A 19,477-nucleotide genomic window follows, 5' to 3' on the forward strand; every position below is an offset into this window, starting at 1 on the left:
AGAATAAAGGCAAACGAAGGCTAATTTTAAAATTGTAGCGAAATAAGTATATGCTGCTGACCTAGAAGCAGGGTCCAAGTTAAAAAAAAACTCAGTTTGGATGAAATTGCAATTCCACTTGACATTGAAGAACGGAGAAAAAAATTATATTCTGTCATGAAAGACGTTAAAGAAATGGGAAAAGAGTTAGTCTGATACGGGACAAATTAATGATCGAAGGTACACTTTAATAGATTATAACAAATATTACAAAGGAAAGCCATACACCCCATAAGAAAATAATGACAATGTCGGTAGACCAAACAAGAGATCTAGAACTGGCTCATCGTCATAGGAAATCGCAGGAGGTACAAACGTAAATACGAAAACTTTGAATCATAAACTTGCCGTGCATATGAAATTAGAAAATTAAAAATATTAAGCTTAAATGTATGTGGAATTAAGACAAGAATGCAAATCCCGAATTTATTGACCTTATAACCTAATACGATATTATATGTTTCCAAGAAACTAAATCCGACAACTGCGACCATTTATCCCTGCCTGGCGATACTATCAAATATAAAAAAACAGATTCAGCTTATGAAATAGACAATCGGGCGGCCTAATAATTTTTTATAAAATGAGATATCAAAATATGTCAGAATTTTTTGTCATGTATATTTATATTTCATCCCAATACTCTAAATTAGACGACGATGTCATTCTTGGTTCGGTTTTTATTTCACCTGAAAATACACGATACAGTTCCTCCGATTCTTTTCGAGAAATTGAAAATGATATAATTAGTTACATAGTGTGCTATTGACCTAATTCGGTATATATGGGGTCAGTAAATCACATATGGGTCGAGAGCGAAGAATTTATCTTACCGACTATCTTAACATGTGAAATTTAAACTAATGACCTATCAAAATGAGCAAGTCTTCGATACTGGTAGTATTAAGAAACTAACTACTTCCATTGATCCTTCAAAAACAGAAGCCAACAATAACAACTTGATAGGTTTAAATGCGTTTTATGAATTTATTTTCATCTTAATCATCAATTTCTTCGACTTTTGAAACATTTAAGATTTTTTCTCAGTACCTTTTTGTTTTTATAAAGGAAGTAACACCACTAGTAACCGTGTATGGAATAAACCCCGCTTCCCTTTTACTTAATATGGAATATAAAGGGACGCAACACCACTTTTAACCGTGTATGAAATAAACCCCGCCTCCCTACTAATCTAATATCAAATATACACGGACTCCACGAGGACGCTTTTAACTAATCATATTCCTAGAAATGTATAGGAGGTAAGATAATTTGAAATAGTTTTATTTGCTAATTGAAAATTAAGCGGAATAAAATAATTTAAGACAGTAGAGAAGATAATTCTGTTTTAATTGGTTATTGCTAACCGACTTAAATAAAAGCGTTAGCTATTAATACTCTAAATGTATGATGTCTCTAGTCTGGTCAAAGGGTCAGAGTGTCCCACTTAATTAAACGATAAATTGTTGAAATTAGATAACATGTTTTCACGTGCAGAGAAATTTCACTTATGACAAATGCATGATTGGATTTCATCTTTCTTATTGGTCAATGATCTTGCGGGTCAACACTAGTTCACGTGTAAGTGCATTGTGGTCACTTCCTTTTACCATCAGCATTTGATGTGTTAACTTGTGATTCTTATCAAACAATTTGTTCAAAATTCCCACCCACATACCTCCTTTAATATTATCTTTTGAAGTAGATATGTATATATGTTTATTTATGGGGCAGATTTTTCTCCCCACCTTTGCTTTTTTTTTTGTCAATTATTCAATTGATATGATATTAGTTATTAATTATGTATTATTATTTCATATTAAATATGAACTTTTATGTCAAATGTTTTATTTGCAAAATCTATTTTTTGCATTTTATGATTTTGAATAAATGACCTTTTAACGTCATTTTAGTTTTTATATCATATAACAAATCAAGCTCAGACTCTGGCATGTGTATACATAGTTTGTTTATGGTATATAGCTGTCTGTCTTAAAAATATGTATGCTTAGCCGGTGATTTTAATTGGAAATTACTGAACGGTAGACATAAACAAAATCAGTCTAATATACCTAAACAAACTTTAGATAACTTCTTTAAGGAATTAAACGAAACAATATGAAAATGGAAACATACAAGAAAATGATAATGATGATACCAATGTACAGAATGAGTCGAACGGTATTATTAATGATGTGGTTAGAGCAGAAGAGATCTTAAATGTTAAGGTTGCACTTTGTAAATACAGCTGTTTCTCAAAACACGCCTCTTTTTGTGAGATCTTGAATATTCATAGAAAATTAATTTTGTTTACATAATTGGTTCCCAGTTATGCTCTATGTGCTCCATCTCACAGAGACATAACTTGGGAATGTTACCAGTACATTTACGTGTGCATATTGATTACATTGAGATATGTGGTAACCTTTCATTCGAGGTAGGGGTAGTTAAGAAAATTAGTATTAGTTCAAACTCTGAGAAGTTTAGGGCATATAAACGTTGAAAATATGCCGCACAACCCTATATTTTGACCTTTGAAAAAAAATGTGGTGCAAATGAACTTTCAATTCTAGGAAAAGGTTTCAACACTTCATAGTAAAAGTGGTACAGTTTGAGCCGTAAAAGAAGTTCCTATGGGAAATTGCATTGTCAATATTTACAGAAATGCAACCTATAAAGAAGTTTAAAAACAATAAAGCTGGTGTTGATGACCATATTATTTATGAATACATAAAATCAACTGCTGACAAAATTATAAATGTATATATGAAATTGTTTACTAGTAGTCCAATTTTTAATACTGGAATTATACCGGAAAGTTGGCTCCTTGGAAATATAGTTCCTATGTACAACAACAAAGGGGATGTGGAAGATCCGAATAACTTTAGACCAATAACTAATGAATCCAATAACTTTAGACCAATAACCAATAACTATCAATTATAATCCTGATACCTTTGATAACTAATGAGCTGTTTTGGGAAATTATTCACGTTCGTCTTAAATGAAAGATTATCCACTTTTATAGCATCTTTTTTCTATTCTTCATAATAACCAGAGCGGATTTAGGAAAAATTACTCCACAACTGATAATTTATTCATATTACACTATCTTTTTGAAATAATGAAAAATCAGAAAAAAAACCAGTTCTACGCTTTTACAGTCGCCATCATGAGCTGGCCATTATGACACAAGTGTGTCAAAAATCATATCTTATATTCTTCCATCATTACTGAACTGAACGAAGAAATAACCACACGTGTGCCGTATACGGTGCAGGAAATGCTTACCCTTCCGGAGCACCTGATATCACTCCCGGTTTTCAGGGGAGTACGTGTTGTTTCTTACTTATTATTTGTAACTGTTGATATAAATGTCTTTTGGTTTTATGAATCTTTGTTTACTCCTTTGTTTTGATTGTTACAAAATCTATTCACAATAAAATGGCAACTTGATCGGTTCGACAAAATAGTAAATCCTATCCTACCGTATGGATGTGAAGTTTGGGGATCTGAGAAAAATGTCATCGAAAAAGTTCACCTAAAATTTCTGAAACATATTCTGCACTTGAAAATATCAACACCATTGTATATAATGAAACGGGCAGATACCCACTTGACATCAGCAGTAAATGCCGAAGTATTTCGTTCTGGTGCAAACTATCTACAAGATTTACAAAATAAGCATTGCTTAAAGTGGCTTAATCAGAGCATCGCAATTAGGCTAATCGACCAATACATTCAGAAATGGTACTCTTCAACTACCTGAATATTCTTGAAGACAAAACTAGGTTTACATTATGAAAATTCAGAGCAGGTAATCATGCGTTGCCTATAGAAAAGGGGAGATGGCAAAACATTGCCCGAAATAAAAGGACATGTTAATGGTTCAGTTCCGGTGATATATGCGACGAATTTCATTATTTGTTTTGCTGTTCGCATTTGAAAAACGAACGAAATTATTTCTACAAACTAAATTTTCAAATAGCCCAAACATAAGGGTAATTTGCTCACTGTTTAATAGTAAAAAAACAACCAGTCTTAATGTGTTTATTTATTAAGTGTATTAATAAAAAAAAAAAGTTTGTCTCTCAATGTAAATGTAATCCTTATAAGCATCTTACTGATTTTTCTTCTTCTATTGATTTTAACATTTCATTATGCATGTTACTAAACATGTAAGTCATCACAATTTTGTACTTTTAGAATCTAGTACTGTACTTAAAATAGATATAGGAAGATGTGGTGTGAGTGCCAATGAGACAACTCTCCATACAAATAACAATTTAAAAAGTAAACCATTATAGGTTAAAGTACGGCCTTCAACACGGAGCTTTGGCTCACACCGAACAACAAGCTATAAAGGGCCCCAAAATTACTAGTGTAAAACCATTCAAACGGGAAAACCAACGGTCTAATCTATATAAACAAAACGAGAAACGAGAAACACGTATATATTACATAAACAAACGACAACTACTGTACATCAGATTCCTGACTTAGGACAGGTGCAAACATTTGCAGCGGGATTAAACGTTTTAATGGATCCAAACCTTCTCCCTTTTTCTGAAACAATAGCATAACATCACAACAAAGAAAAACATACGATAAAATATCATTTGGCAGACTTAACTCAATCAAAAAACGTATGATTAAACAATGAACGAATAAATTTGATCTGCGATATCTGAATACAAATGCACAGTTAATTAAATATTAGAGACAAACATTCATGACCAAAAAGCTAACAAACAAATTCAAACGCAGGACATGACTGAGAAATATTTAACCAATCAATGTTAACTTTAGAAAAAAACCGGTTTTTTTATAATCTTGAAGTTTATACAAATGTTGTAAGAATAAGTGAAAAATTGAAGATATTACAAATAATCAAAGCTGGTGTACAGACAAGATCCATATAAATAAAAAATAACAAAAAAGCATTATAAACAGTATCATCAGGTCGAATTAACAAGAAAATACGATTTGAGAGTACTAGCAGTTTACCTCAACTATTTATCGTTTTTTTATTGTATGTTTCTCTGTAAACGTATATTTAGTTTTTAGAGAATAAAGTATCTATCTATTAATCTAACTTAATTAAGGGAACGAAAGCGTAAATCAAGATATTCAATGATTTGTAATAAATGATACAATACTTCTCTTTCAAGTTTTGTTGTTCCTACAGATGACCGTTCTTCAATTATGGTCACTACTAAATCTAAGCTATCTATTAGAGACTTTAAATTTCCTGCATTGAAGTTGTCTTTTGATATCAACTTATTAGTAACCGCCAGTGTTTCATTAAGAACGTCTGCTAACTTGACATTGCTTGTACCATTCAAGGTAAGATGCAACTGAAACAAATACTCATATAAAATTTTATCATTTTTCTCCATTTAAATCTTAAATCTTTTTTATTTTTGCCTTTCAAATGTGTTGGCCGCTAGTATACAAAGTACTTCAAAAACTTGTGTCGCTCCAAAGATCTTTATTATAGTTTGTATCTTAAATCAACAAAAACTTCAATAAAATAAGTCGCACTTTTTCAATCTCATTGTAGTTTAAGTTTTCATTACTTCATTTTTATTAGTATATTTTTTGCGGAACTTTTTTGAGTATGTTATTAATCTACGTTGTCTTTAGTAATGTGCTGATTGTTTTTAATTCTGTTAAACATAGTAATAACATATGTTACAATGATTATGACATGTTGACAATTTGATATCCAGGGTAACATATTACATCAATATTCTTTTTATTGTATTGTTACCTTGGCAGCAATGATACTGAGTGCTTCACTGACACAGAACGAAGTATCTGGTCCCTTCCAAACACCGTATCGTCCTTCTTTCAGTTCACACAGATTCGAAGTTTGTCCTTCAAAATTAATTTTTATTTTCGATTGTTATGCTTACTTCTTTCAGTTTTCTAAAGTTTAAGATCGTTTTCATATTGTTGCATTATTTCATTGGAAATCAAAACAGTCAGTACAAGATTTTGTAGTAATCAAGCATTTACACTCTATCGTGAAATAATGTATTTTGTTTTTATCATTTTGTAGATTTCACTAATACAATTATATCAATATGAGAGGAAATAGATAGGCTATTTGAAGCTAGATTTGCCACACACAGTTAATAAGTGTGACAATCGCAGCATTTACACGAAGGAAAAGAAGACGATTACGAAAATTGAACAATGGAGGAACTTTCACCATCATAAACCGTATCTACGCCGTACAGTGAAGCGCGATCGAAAATATTTCATCCCTCCACATAAGGATAGGTGAACATGCTAATTCATTGCTTATTTAAATTACCAATGACCAATAGCTATCACGAAGGTCCCAATGTAGTTTTCTTGCTATTTTTGGTAATTGCAATGGGGGTTAAAATTCATGTGTAGGTTATTTTTCACTGACATTGTCAAATTCAGAATTCATGAACCCATTATCGGTATGGCTGGTTTGCAGCAACGACAAAACGAGTCGTACGGGTTATGTAAAAGGTTAAAAAGATTTGTAAAACGAACGTTGTCAAATGAAAAGGTTTTTAATGACTTTAACTAGAAAATCGATGCTATATACAACATGCATCTTTCGAGTCTGGATAGAAACCGGAAACGAGGATGTATCAATTTGATTGTAAACTACGAAATGAATTCGGAATTACGACATGATATTTATTTACAGGAAATTATAGTTTTTACTTTTTAACTTTAAAAGTAATTCTATATTATCGTTACAATACAGCAGTACTCGAGTTATTTGCGATGAATTAATAATTACTGTTTTACGTCTTATTTTGTACTTCTTAAAAAGGGGGATGCTGATTGCGTAAGTCAAAATAAATGCACCTGTTATACATGTTAAACTTTGTAACTGGACTATTAATTTATTTATTTAATCTGAATTATCATAAGCATTTGCGGAAACTTAATTAAATAATTCGACAAATGAATCGTCTATCTTCAGATAATATTCCCCTGTCTGCTTTGTTGATCTACCTGTACAAGCTCAGGTACAAGTGATTAGCGATCTTAATCCTGATATCCCTCAGGCGTTAGAACTGGATTATACTATAAAGAAAGCCTGAAGGTTATGCAATTACATGCATTTGATTATAATTGCTAAAAAATGGCGTCAGGCTATAAAAACGATCACAGTTTTGAACGATAGTGCAAGTCATTTGACGATGGCGCAAGACATTTGAACGATGGTGCAAGTCATTTGACGATGGCGCAAGACATTTGAACGATGGCGGGGCGCTATCGTTAAACAGGTCATGGAGATCACTGGATTATATGTTCGTATAAAGTAATATATTACCAGACCGGTGTGAACTGTGATTACCGCTTTTAGATAAAAGAGATAATTTAGGATAAAAGTGTTGAGTATAAGTTTCATTAAAAATACAGTAGCATTTAGCTTCATTTTAAGCACATGAACTTTTACTTAACTAATGACCGGGGGAAACGTGAAGCAAGTGTCTTGGTTATATCTGACCTTAAAATACCATTTGAACTTTCCCGAAAATCTGTTTTTGAAGTCGAGTTATCTAAATCGTATAGTGTATTGTAGGCGGAATAAACCAATAATTTGCTTAAATCTTTAAAAACTATGCATTTATAAAAACTGAATAACAGTCCTGATATCAGCTTTATGACAGTGAATACTGCCATTTATAACTGATTGGACCATCTTGAACAAATGAAAGCTAACATCAAAACTGACAACGCCTGGCTAAGCATTAAAGACGACAAACAGACAAACAATAGAACACATGACATAAAGGAGAGGGACGAAAGATACCAGAGGGACAGTCAAACTCATAAATCGAAAATGAACAGACAACACCTGGCTAAAAATGAAAGAAGACAAACAGACAAACAAATATAAGACAAATAGACAAACGATAGAACACGTTGACATAACATAGAAAACTAAAGAATAAGCAACACGAACCCTACCAAAAACTAGGGGTGATCGCGTGTGTAATTAAATAAGTACAAAAACAAATAGAGAATGAAGTTAAATGTATCAGATATGTTTCTTATGTCGTAACTACAATCCACTTCCCTTTTCACTACGAATATGACCTACCAAATTTGACTATTTACCGGGTATGTAATAACATAAGCAACTCGACGGGTGCCGCATGTGGAGCAGGATGTGCTTACCATTCCGGAGCACCTAAGATCACCATAAGTTTTGGGTGGGTTTCGTATTAGTCTTTGGTTTTCTATGTTGTGTCTTTTGTACTATTGTTTGTCTGTTTGTCTTTTTATTTTTAGTCATGGCGTTGCCAGTTTATTTTCTATCTCTGAGTTTGATTGTCCCTCTGGTATCTTTCGCCCCTCTTTTACGCTAAATTTTGATAAATAAATATACAATTATGATAATCCAGCTTTATCCAAATGTGTTATCTCAATGTTCCAAAAATATTTTTAAACGATAATTATACATTTGCAACTCGGATGGTAAACAACCGAAATAGCTTATCGAAAAGAAACACTAGGTAAAAATATTTCTGGTATTTGTTTGATTTTGAAATCAACAATGAGTTTTGTTTTTGTTTTTCCCTTTAGAAATTTATCCCCAAAAAAAAAAAGATTAAATTCGCTTTAAGGGTATAAATTGTTTAAATTATTGAAGTGTAATGTTTGAACACAGTACATATAAAGAAATATATTAAACTAGTACATTTGAAGAGGTAAAGTTGAAAAATAATTTCATTTCTAGTACTATCAATTAACACAAGTTATGTACAGAACACGAAGCTGTCATAATGAGAACCAATCAGGTTTAAATTTCATTTACAATTATTGTAAAAGCTATTTAGAGTCAAAACCCCTGGACGACAAACATGGAACATAACTTCTGTTATGTGGTTAGTAACATCACATATATATTTAAACAATATTTCTTGAATATGATGTATGCTCAACATTCACTGAGACTTCGTAAATACTTTTGTTCAATCAAAATTAATTTTAATTTTGAACGACTAAAGACAAGAACCCGTCAAAATTGAATTTTACAAAAAATGTTGTCATCAACAGAAGATAATAAACCCGTTAACAGTTTTCATGTTATTTTCCAATAAAACAAAAAGCATTACAACTTGTGGCAAAATTTATAATCTTTAATATCGAATTGGTCGTAATTTTATCATCAATAACGTGAAAAGAATTTGTTGACTGGTTCAAAAAAAAAAAATGCACGTTCTTATCCAAACAATTATGAGCCACCATTCCTGAGTGGTTATGGAACAAATCGTTCATTTTATATTTGGACCTCAACTTTAATTCAGTAATAACATGTCAAAATCGGAAAAGAATAGGTTGGATGGTTCTTCTTTCTTGGAGGTGTTGAATTAATAGACTACTGATAATAACACCTTTAAATACAGTTAAATACATTCTATCACAGGACTAATGTCTGCAGTGACGCAATGAAATACAAGTTATGTTCAATATAAATTCAGAAGTTAAGTACAATTTTACCTGTCGATCCCTTCAAACAAGTTTGATAGTCATAGTTATTTGGCATTGTGGTCTTCCATACAACTCCATTGGTATCAATATATCCGAAACACGGAAGTATTACTTCAATTAGAAATAAACAATTTTTTGTAACATGAAATTATTATGCTTTACACATTTGAATATTGAATTCACATAACTCGCAAACAAATTAAGAGACAACTAAACTAAGATATCAGAATAGTAAAAAAAAAATGGTTCGCTGGAAGATCTCTTATTTCTTCTATACTTTTCTACTGCGCTCATTGTATCCATTTTGACACTTATTTTTTTTTTTTTTTAACAATAATGAGGTTTTAGAACAGTTTATTGGTTTTTATATCTATATCTTTTTTTAATGCCAAAACAATCAACCTAGATATAACGTTGATCCTGACTAAATTACCAAATCAGGCCTGTATAAGATAAAGACTTCAAAATCCAAATCCTGTTTCAACATCAAATTATTCGTTTGGATTGTTGTATTATTAACTGGGAATGTGTCGAAACGGACTTGTCATGTTCACCGAAATTGTACTTATTTTGCTTTGAGGTTCAACAATTGCCATTTTATATATACCAATATATGGTAACATACCTTGGGACGTGGCCGCACAATCACTGTAACTGTTAACATCTGCAAAGCAAAAAAAAATGTCGAAATTTCTATTAAATTTTGCAATTAACTGATAAGTTGATTTCTGTAACTTTATTATTAACAACTTCATTATAAATATGTAAAAGGGAATCTTAAGTAGTTTCATTCAAAAGATAAGTAAAAAATTTTATATAATAAAAACTCGATATATGAAATTTGTCACCATTTTAATCATTCTCTTGCATATAACTTAATGAATCATCTTTTGGTGACAATAAGTCACATTGATATTTCTTTCACATATCAAAAACAATGTTTCAAAGCATTTTGGTATTACACAATTTTATTTGTATGAGATATGTATGAATAATGGTATCGACAGAGAGGAAACAGACACTGAAGGAATGAAACAAATTGACGACCTCATACAAAAAACAACAGAACAGAATCAGGTGATAAATTTGGTTCAGTAGGTCACATTCGAGGAAAAGAGTACGGATTGTATAGACAACGGCAATTGAAAAATACTCGCCGTGAACTGTGAAACAAATATTCCATAACGGTCATCCAACTCGTAAAAATGTCCGTAAAATTATCGCAAGGATGATTTCGACTTTTCCACTTGGAACTCTTGGTTTAATAGCTTTCTTGTCAATTGTAAGCCTAAAAAACTAGAATGATTTTAAGTACTTCGGAAGGTAAGGCAGATCTTGCTCTACATGTGTAAATGATCTAATACCTTAAGTAATCAAAACAGTACTTCTGCAGGATTGAAGGTGATAGACAATTTTCCTTGGACACTCCCTAATAAGGCACTAAACCCTTTATGGCAGCGTTATTCTATTTCAACGATATAACATTGTCTTTCAAAATAGTTTTTATGATCTCTTTTTTCTGTTTAGTTTTATATTAAAATCCGCCGTTGGCTTTGATGAAACCATGTGTATAAAACAAAAATTTTTAGAAAAAATTCTGTTTCATCAAGATTTTTTATTCAATTGTTGGACTATTTTGCATTGAACTTTCATATAATAGCACATAGTCTTGATAGGCTATAGATGTTCAACGTATTTCGACACATTTAACGATCATGGTTTACTACTTACATTACTTTTAATAGAATTGGCATGATCTTAAAAACAAAGTAAAATCACCAAAATAGCGAACTCCTAGTAAAACTCAAAACGGAAAGTCCCCAATCAAATGGCAAAACCAAAAGCTCATACACAAACGGATAACAAATGCCATATTCCCGACTTAGTACAGACATCTTCTTGGTGGATTAAACCTTGTTTTTACATGTATAGCTAGCTAAACCTCTCGCAGTCACGAAAAAATATATTATATTGACAGCGATGTTTGTCCAAAACAAACAGACACAATAGCTAAAAATGTCATAATGGGATACAACAGTCAACATTGTGATATAATCTAAATCCTCATACATACCAAAAAAATGTATAAGAAAGAAACACAAAAAGACATCTAGACAAAACACATAAGCAAACATGAATGACAAGAATGCAAACACAATACCATAGTAAAAACAGTATAACTGTGTTACCTGACATAAAATCTATACCACAATACTCGATCCTCACTTGTAAACTTCCTACGATAGATATTGCTTATTTACCTGCAGAATTTGTATCACATTTGTCCTCATCAATTAACTCGTCACAATCGTTGTCTAATCCGTCGCCAGGTATACTTAAGGTTGGTTTACATTTCTAAAATAAAGTGAGGCACGTCATATAATTGCTTCGTAGCTTCAGTGTTATATTTTGAATAAGAATTTAATAAAACAAAACATTTTTCTTTTATGAATTAAGAAATTATCTTCAAAAGTAAAATGTTAGTATGTTATTGGTGCGTTTAGACATAATAAATTATGGCTGAACAATACAAGGGAAATTCAGATATTTGTCGAAACATTATTTAATGTCAAACTTATTAACAAACTTCATTTTATACATACCTCATCTATTGATGCCATTCTCATCCCAAGCGGAAGAACATACATTGCGCAGTCCACGAACACTCCAAAAACAATATTGGGCTCAATGTGGTGTAAACGATGTAATGTTGGCACAATAAGATCGACAAATACCCTGCTGTACCCTGTTTTTCCTATCTTTTGTATTTGCAAAATACTCATAAACATGCCATCCATTCTTAAACCATCAATATATTTGGTCTCACTAATTATGACTAGGGAATACAATCTCGTCGAATATTGACTTTTACATAATTCTGGAGGTAGCAAATAGTCCGAGGAATATTGTTCCACAGGTGGAATGATGAACTTATTCCCATAACCTGTCAAAATTTGCATAGGTAGAACTGGTTTATTTGATTGCATCAAACAATTTCTGTCTACGCTAATTAATTGATTTATATGATCTCCGCTTTCATTGAGATAAAAGTCATATTTTACTAAAGTGGCGTTAGGTCTATAACAACGTATGGTCACATTTGTATTAGCCACCTTTGAAACCATCTTTAAAATAAATCTTCGATACAAATGATCACCAGAGAAAGATGCTATAATAAATTTACGACCCCAAGTATTAACAGGTGGCAATTTCAGACTTCCGAGACCACCTGTAGCCACCGTTACAGACACAGGGAAGTCACTAGTAATAATAGATCCTGTCAAATCCAATTGACAGGAATGAGTATGTCGATGACATTTCATTTGTTGGTCCAACTGAAAAGATACATCTCGTCGTGCACAAGACGGTAAGGAACAGTTTCCTGGGCATTCTGGAAATGTTAGGTTCACAGTTGTAGTTATTCCCATTCCCGTTACCGTAATTCGCGTACCTCTGTTTGCAGAAAGGATAATGTATTTTGTTCCTAACACATCAAACGGCATGACTGCACAAATCGGAATATATTTGAATGATTGCTCATACACAATTATATCGCCGTTCGCTTGTAGATCAGCTACATTATTTCCAATGTCTAACACATACGAGGTATCGATGGAAACGTTAAAGTCTGATGAATCACAATAATTGTGGACGGTGACATTCTGAGAGTTGTACGTTGAAACTACTAAAATATCTCCATCAGGAATGACAAATCTGTTCCCCTTGTTGTCAGGTGATGCTACCAAGACAATTTAAAAACATCATTATTTACTGTTGTTCGGCTTTCTATATACTTGTTCAAATTTATTGTTACATCGCAAATAAAAAAATGAAATTCTAAAAATCATGTAAAAGTAAAATCACAAAAATACTGAACTAAGAGGAAAATCTAATCGGAAAGTCCATAATCACATGGCAAATCAAATAACAAAACACATAAAAAACGAATGGAAAAGAACTGTCATATTCCTGACTTGGTACAGGCATTTTCAAATGTAGAAATAGTGGATTAAACCTGGTTTTATATCACTAACCCTCTCACTTTGATGACAGTCTCATCAAATTTCGTTATATTTACAATGATGCGTGTGAACTAAACAGACATAATAAATAAAATAGTCAAAATATGGGTACAGCAGTCATTAGCGCGTAACATACGTCACATATATTTGCCATTCAATGTATATAAAAACAATTTTAAAATTTCACATAGGCAATGGTAGCATAAAGAATCCATGACAAATCGCCCCACTGGCAAATCGCCCCACACATAATCACCCCACTTTTTCACAAACTCGCCCAACTTTCTAACAAATCGCCCACTCATGTTTACCAACTCGTCCCACTTATGAAAAAGAGTAAAATCCCATTGCAAATAGATAAAATCAAATCTGCTGTTACTCTGTTACTGAGTAATTGGAATCCTTCAATTGTATGAACAGGTTTCCTTTCAAGTGTTATACAAATAACTTATAAGCTTACAAGTATAAAGTTTTTCTCAAATAATGATACGAAAATGTATTTGCAATAATATTTTAAATATGTAAAACATCATTTAACTTAAAAAAATAATGATTTAATAAATTTTGGGTTTTTCTTATTCTGTGTAGATTAGTTTTTATTAAGTGGGGCTAGTTCATAGACCTGAAAATTTGATTTTTATCATACTGTATCCTCTGGTTAAAAAAAATGGCAATATAAATAATCAGTAATCACCTTCAAATAGATTAAAAATCTAGAAGATCACCCCTTGAAATTTGAATGCCAGGATGCCCGGATCTGAGAATACATTTTACCTTTTTTCAATAAGTGGGGCGAGTTGACAGGGGGAAAATTAACGGGATTAAACCCTTTTCACAAGTGAGGCGATTTTTTAAAAAGTGGGGCGAGTTGGTAAACCCGTTTTGGGCGATTTTTTTTAAAAGTGGGGCGATTTGCCAGTTGGGCGATTTTTCCTGCTTCCTAGCAGAAAAAATCAAAAGTATGTAAGAATTGATTTCAGAAATAGACTGAATAGTCCAAAAGATATATAGAATTTATAAGAATCCACAAATAGTTCATTCCACTGGGCGATTGAATAATTTTGACGTTTGTGGTTCAACGTATTTTTGTAATTCATAATATAATATAATATATTATAATGACTTAAAATAGAACAATATCATGCTGACAGGATGTTTTAAAGTACAGAGTCACGTTATAAGAACCAAACATATACAAAACACATGAGCAGAAAAAGAAAGATAATACAAACACATTAACATTATCTGCTGTTAACAATATAAGATATACTAATATTCATTAACCAAGCAAGTAAAAGCTGTTCTTAATAGCAACAGGGTGTTGATGCTGATCGTTTGGGAGGTATTAGCCAGAATGTAAATACAGATAACTTATCTTGCTCATCAATTGCAACCAGTAAAATTTAAGCTAACATAATATATGTCATAAACCATCTCTTATTTCATTTTTTAATTCAGGGGTCATATTGTAAGGAGATGTTCTGTCCTGGTGTTTATTGTATGCTTCATTTATACAACACATAGGCTTGAGTAACCATCCTGCTAACTTTTTAACTTCAGGACATAGTTTCGAAAAAATTACTCGTGTTCCCTGCTATGCTTATAGTAGCTGTCATATGAAAAGTGCAAGTATTGGTTAAAATACATAATGGGTTCGTGTCCAAAATACAATGTACGCACTGACGACAATTTCTTGTCCCTTTTAGCTATTAAACCATCTGCAGTTATATCTTTTTGTTTTTATCACATTAACACTGGAGTAAAGATGATGACCGTAACTCGATTCACAGTCATCCCAAGATGATGTAAAATAAGGTCAGTATCTGTATTGTTTGTTAAAGTGTTTCTATATCCTTTCTTTACAAAGCATACATTGGTGCAATGGAAATTTATAAAAGATTCACACGGAAATCAAGAATGCAAAAAGGTGAAAAATAATAGCCCAAGCTATATATGACAGCTATATTAATCTATCAACGACTGAATCGGATTATTAAACAACTATCAAAACAGATGACTTCAAATTAAGCCGTAAATTTTCTCGTTTGAATGGTTTTACATTGTCATTTCGGGTTCTTTTATAGCTGACTATGCGGTATGGGCTTTGCACATTGGTGAAGGTGTTCATTTCTGTGTCATTTGACCTTTTGTGGAGAGTTGTTTAATTGGCACTCATACCACATCTTCTTTTTAATATTTGTATATTTTTAGAATATCCATATTTTTGAAAATACTGCGAAATTAATTACACGCGAATTCAGCGACCATACCAAAATCCATACAAAAATAAGTACTCGCGAAAAGAGGTACATATACAGTCTCATATTTGATTTTCGTTTATATTTGTTCTGTTGCATCATTGTCTCAGGTTCAGGGAGGGGTTAAAGCTACTTAAAAGGTGAGTACCGCTAAATATTTTGTATGTGCCTTTCCCAAGTGAGGAGCCTTCAATTAAGTTGTTGCTGTTTGTTGTTCTAAATCATGTTTTTCGTTCATTTTTTGTGTGTACATAAATCAGTTCAGTAGTTTTTTTCATTTAATTGACTCACATTTTTCATGTCAGTGTTTTTTACAGCTTGCTATGCGATACTGGTTTGGCTCTTTGTTGAAAGGCGTACACTGACGTATAATTGCTCACTAAATCATTTGGTCTCTAGTAGAAAGTCTAATTTGCAATCGGCATCTTCTTCTTTTTATATTAACTGTTTCGGTCTTACTAATGCATCAAAGATACCAAGCTTATAATTTTGTAAGCCAAAAGCGCGTTTCGTCAAAATAAAATTCAGCAGTGACACTCGAAACAAAACTGTTAAAAATCTGAATTTCAAAAAATTCAGCATTATATAAACAGTCTATTTACGGAAAATGATATGTAAAGTCATCACAAGTTAGCCGATTACCGTTACAAGTTTTGATCAAAATACATTTAATTTAGTGGTTTGTGTCCAAAATACAATTTACGCACTGACAATATCTTGTCTAGCGTTCATATCTCATGTGCATTTCCAAACTGTTAGTATAATTTAATGATATTTTAAAAAAGTTACTTTTTATTTTCTTATTTCAATTTGTAGTCGTTTATATCCCTTGGCCCCCTCTGACGGTGTTTAAATATCCAAACTCTTTTTCTATGCCCGTGTCTGAACTGACGGTTTGGATTTAAATGAACGTAATATATGTATTACAGTTAGATTATTAAAGAGAAACAGATTTTGATACCACAGATTACTTATAACTTCATAAGCTTTTAAAGATACAAAGATTTAGTTTGGGAATTTGGGTTTACATGTACAAATCTTATTTGAAATGTGATACATCCTAATTTTTACGGTGATGAGTATATCGGGCTCGTAAAGTTAGATACGATCCATGTTAACTTATTAATTATTAAAATAAACATCAAATTTATTTTAAAAGGTTACCAATTACACTCTGTAATAAGATCTCTGAATTTAATTTTTATCGGTAAAAAAATTGATTTTGATATAATTAAAAATTAAAAACCAACTTAATATTAACGAACATTTAAGAAATAATTCATGGGGGCTTGAATATATCGTGATTTTACCACGGGTTGGCCCTTTATGACAAATATTTTACCCCTGAGCGATAGCGAGGGGTAAAATATCGGCATAAAGGGACAACCCGTGGTAAAATCTAGATATATTCAAGCCCCCATGAATTATTTCGATTCTGATAGGACACATACGGCAATTCTTTTGGATCGAGCGCTCTAGGTGTAGGCAAATATTCGCCGTTCCCATAAATAAACGCACTAATAAACTAACGTAAAAGAACGGAGCAAACTGCATTAGTGACATGCTTAAACTATTTAAAATAATGTATTTAGACAGTTTTGGATGAATTTGAATGATAATTTATTTATATGTCTTATATGATGTACAATAAAGGGCTTTTGCCACATTTTAGCATCATTTGTGTATGTTTCCTTGTGATGATTTTCGGATTAACAAGCGTGTATTTTCCCGTAAAATGCTTACATTCTAACGTCATTGTTCTATGACGTCGGGTATCTCATTCATAAAAAAGCATATGACGTGGGAGTACAATCGGAACAGCACTGGCAATATATTCATATTTTACCACGGGTGTGTACTCAAAGCGTTTGAAGGACGTCATGTTAGAATGACGGATATACAATCTATATACACCTATATGTTAGCACAGCATAAGATCATGTTTTCTGAATGTTAGTGACGTCTTAACAATAAATCATTTATATGTCGGGTGTGTATCGATTGGTGGTTTAATATTGGACACATGATTTTTATTAGTGTTGTTGGCTTTTAGAAACCGCGCATACTTTCAGATCTGTTTTAGTGCTTTTGTTAGTTGTTTTTGTGTGGTGGATCTTTGTATCGTTCTTATGAGTTAAGCTCTTTTCAAATGTTTTTGTTTATAGTTGGAACTTATGTTGTGCCTTTACACCACTATTTCAGATCAGGGAGCAGCACCCATGTTTAACCCCGCCACATTCTGTATGTGCCTGTCCAAAACCAGGAGACTGTAACAGAGTGGTAGAAGTTCTTTTGCTATTTACATTACATTTAATTATTTTGCGGTGTATTTACTTTCACGACTTATTCGGTAGGTATATTCTAGCGATAATAAATACACGCGAATTCAAATGGCGAGTTGAACCATTGAATAAATATTACTGGAATTTATAAATGTATATACATGTTCACCTTATTGGCCTTAGATACCTGCAACTGAATCGTTTACTGTGAAACTGCTATAGTCTACTAAAACGTTGACTCCCGCAAAATCTCCTGTATGTGCCTGTCCCAAGTGAACAGCTTTCAATTCAGTGGTTGGTGTTTGTTGCTATATATCATTATTTTTGTATATTGTTTTGTATATAGATCAGTTCAGTAGTTTTCTAGTTTGAATTTACCCACATTTTTCATGTCAGTGCTCTTTATAACTTGTTATGCGATACTGATTTTTTTTGTTGAAGGGCGTATAGTGACTTCTAAGTCATTTGGTCTCTAGTAGAAAGTAGCAATCGACGCCGGCGTCTTCTTATTTTTATATTAATTGTTTCGGTTTTATAAATGCATCAGCCAGGATTGCGCGCGTCAACATGAAATTCATCAACGACGCTCGAAACAAAATTGTTAGAAAATCTGAATTCCGATTAATTCAGCATTTTATAAACAGTTTATTTACGGAAATTGATATGTCATGTCATTACAAATGTGCCGACTATGAAATATTCGGGGAAAAACATTAACCAGCAGTATCATGATTCATTGCTTGTACAAAAAAATAAAATAAATATATCAGGCTTACAATTTGTTACTTATAACAGCATATTAAACATTTACACCTACACCCAATGAAGCTATTATATATTGGTAAGATTTCGTACTTACCTTCGCTATAATACCGTAACACGAGCCCGGTTGTTCCATTTAAAAGAAGCATTCTGATGGAAACAAGAGCTTTGCTTGTGTTGGTAGATATAACAACATCCCCATTTTCACTGCTATATGATTCGTTGAAAATTATGGATCTATCTTCTATGTCATTGAATACCGGAAAAAGAAACAGCAATTTTTTTTTATTAATAAAATATATTATCAATACAAGAAATAGAAGACACTTTCAAAATATTTTGCTTTGTACCTGATATTCATTATTTCATAACAAATAATCTATAAGGTACAAATCAGCACATTATATTGCTCTAATTCTTTGGCAATTCACCTTTATGGACCTATTGTTAAAATAGCAGATGAGGATTGGTTAAGTTAGAACTTCATGCAGGAACTTCTTAGGAAGAATGATAAGAAGTAAGCAATAACCATTAACTCTACTTTCCGCTATATAAATGATGTTCTTTCACTAAACAATTCAAAATTTGGTGACTATGTGGAACGCATCTATCCCAT

At 32.1% G+C, this 19,477-nt stretch overlaps 1 protein-coding gene across 1 annotated transcript in view; it reads right to left on the reverse strand.

The window, feature by feature from the left end:
• Positions 1–19,120, reverse strand: part of LOC143043692 (adhesion G protein-coupled receptor L2-like) — a 51,424-nt gene extending 32,304 nt beyond the window's left edge. Inside the window, exons 1-7 of the mRNA XM_076215878.1 lie at positions 18,959–19,120; positions 12,141–13,276; positions 11,799–11,892; positions 10,163–10,201; positions 9,547–9,648; positions 5,813–5,919; positions 5,199–5,396 (exon numbers count right to left, since the gene is read on the reverse strand). Of these exons, the coding sequence (XP_076071993.1) occupies positions 5,199–5,396; positions 5,813–5,919; positions 9,547–9,648; positions 10,163–10,201; positions 11,799–11,892; positions 12,141–13,276; positions 18,959–19,010 (1,728 nt within the window). The 5' untranslated portion in view covers positions 19,011–19,120. The remainder of the gene's footprint in view (positions 1–5,198; positions 5,397–5,812; positions 5,920–9,546; positions 9,649–10,162; positions 10,202–11,798; positions 11,893–12,140; positions 13,277–18,958) is intronic.
• Between the last annotated feature and the right edge of the window lie 357 nt (positions 19,121–19,477).

Source organism: Mytilus galloprovincialis, chromosome 1 (assembly GCF_965363235.1).
Source record: "Mytilus galloprovincialis chromosome 1, xbMytGall1.hap1.1, whole genome shotgun sequence".
In the NCBI taxonomy this organism is placed as follows: domain Eukaryota; kingdom Metazoa; phylum Mollusca; class Bivalvia; order Mytilida; family Mytilidae; genus Mytilus; species Mytilus galloprovincialis.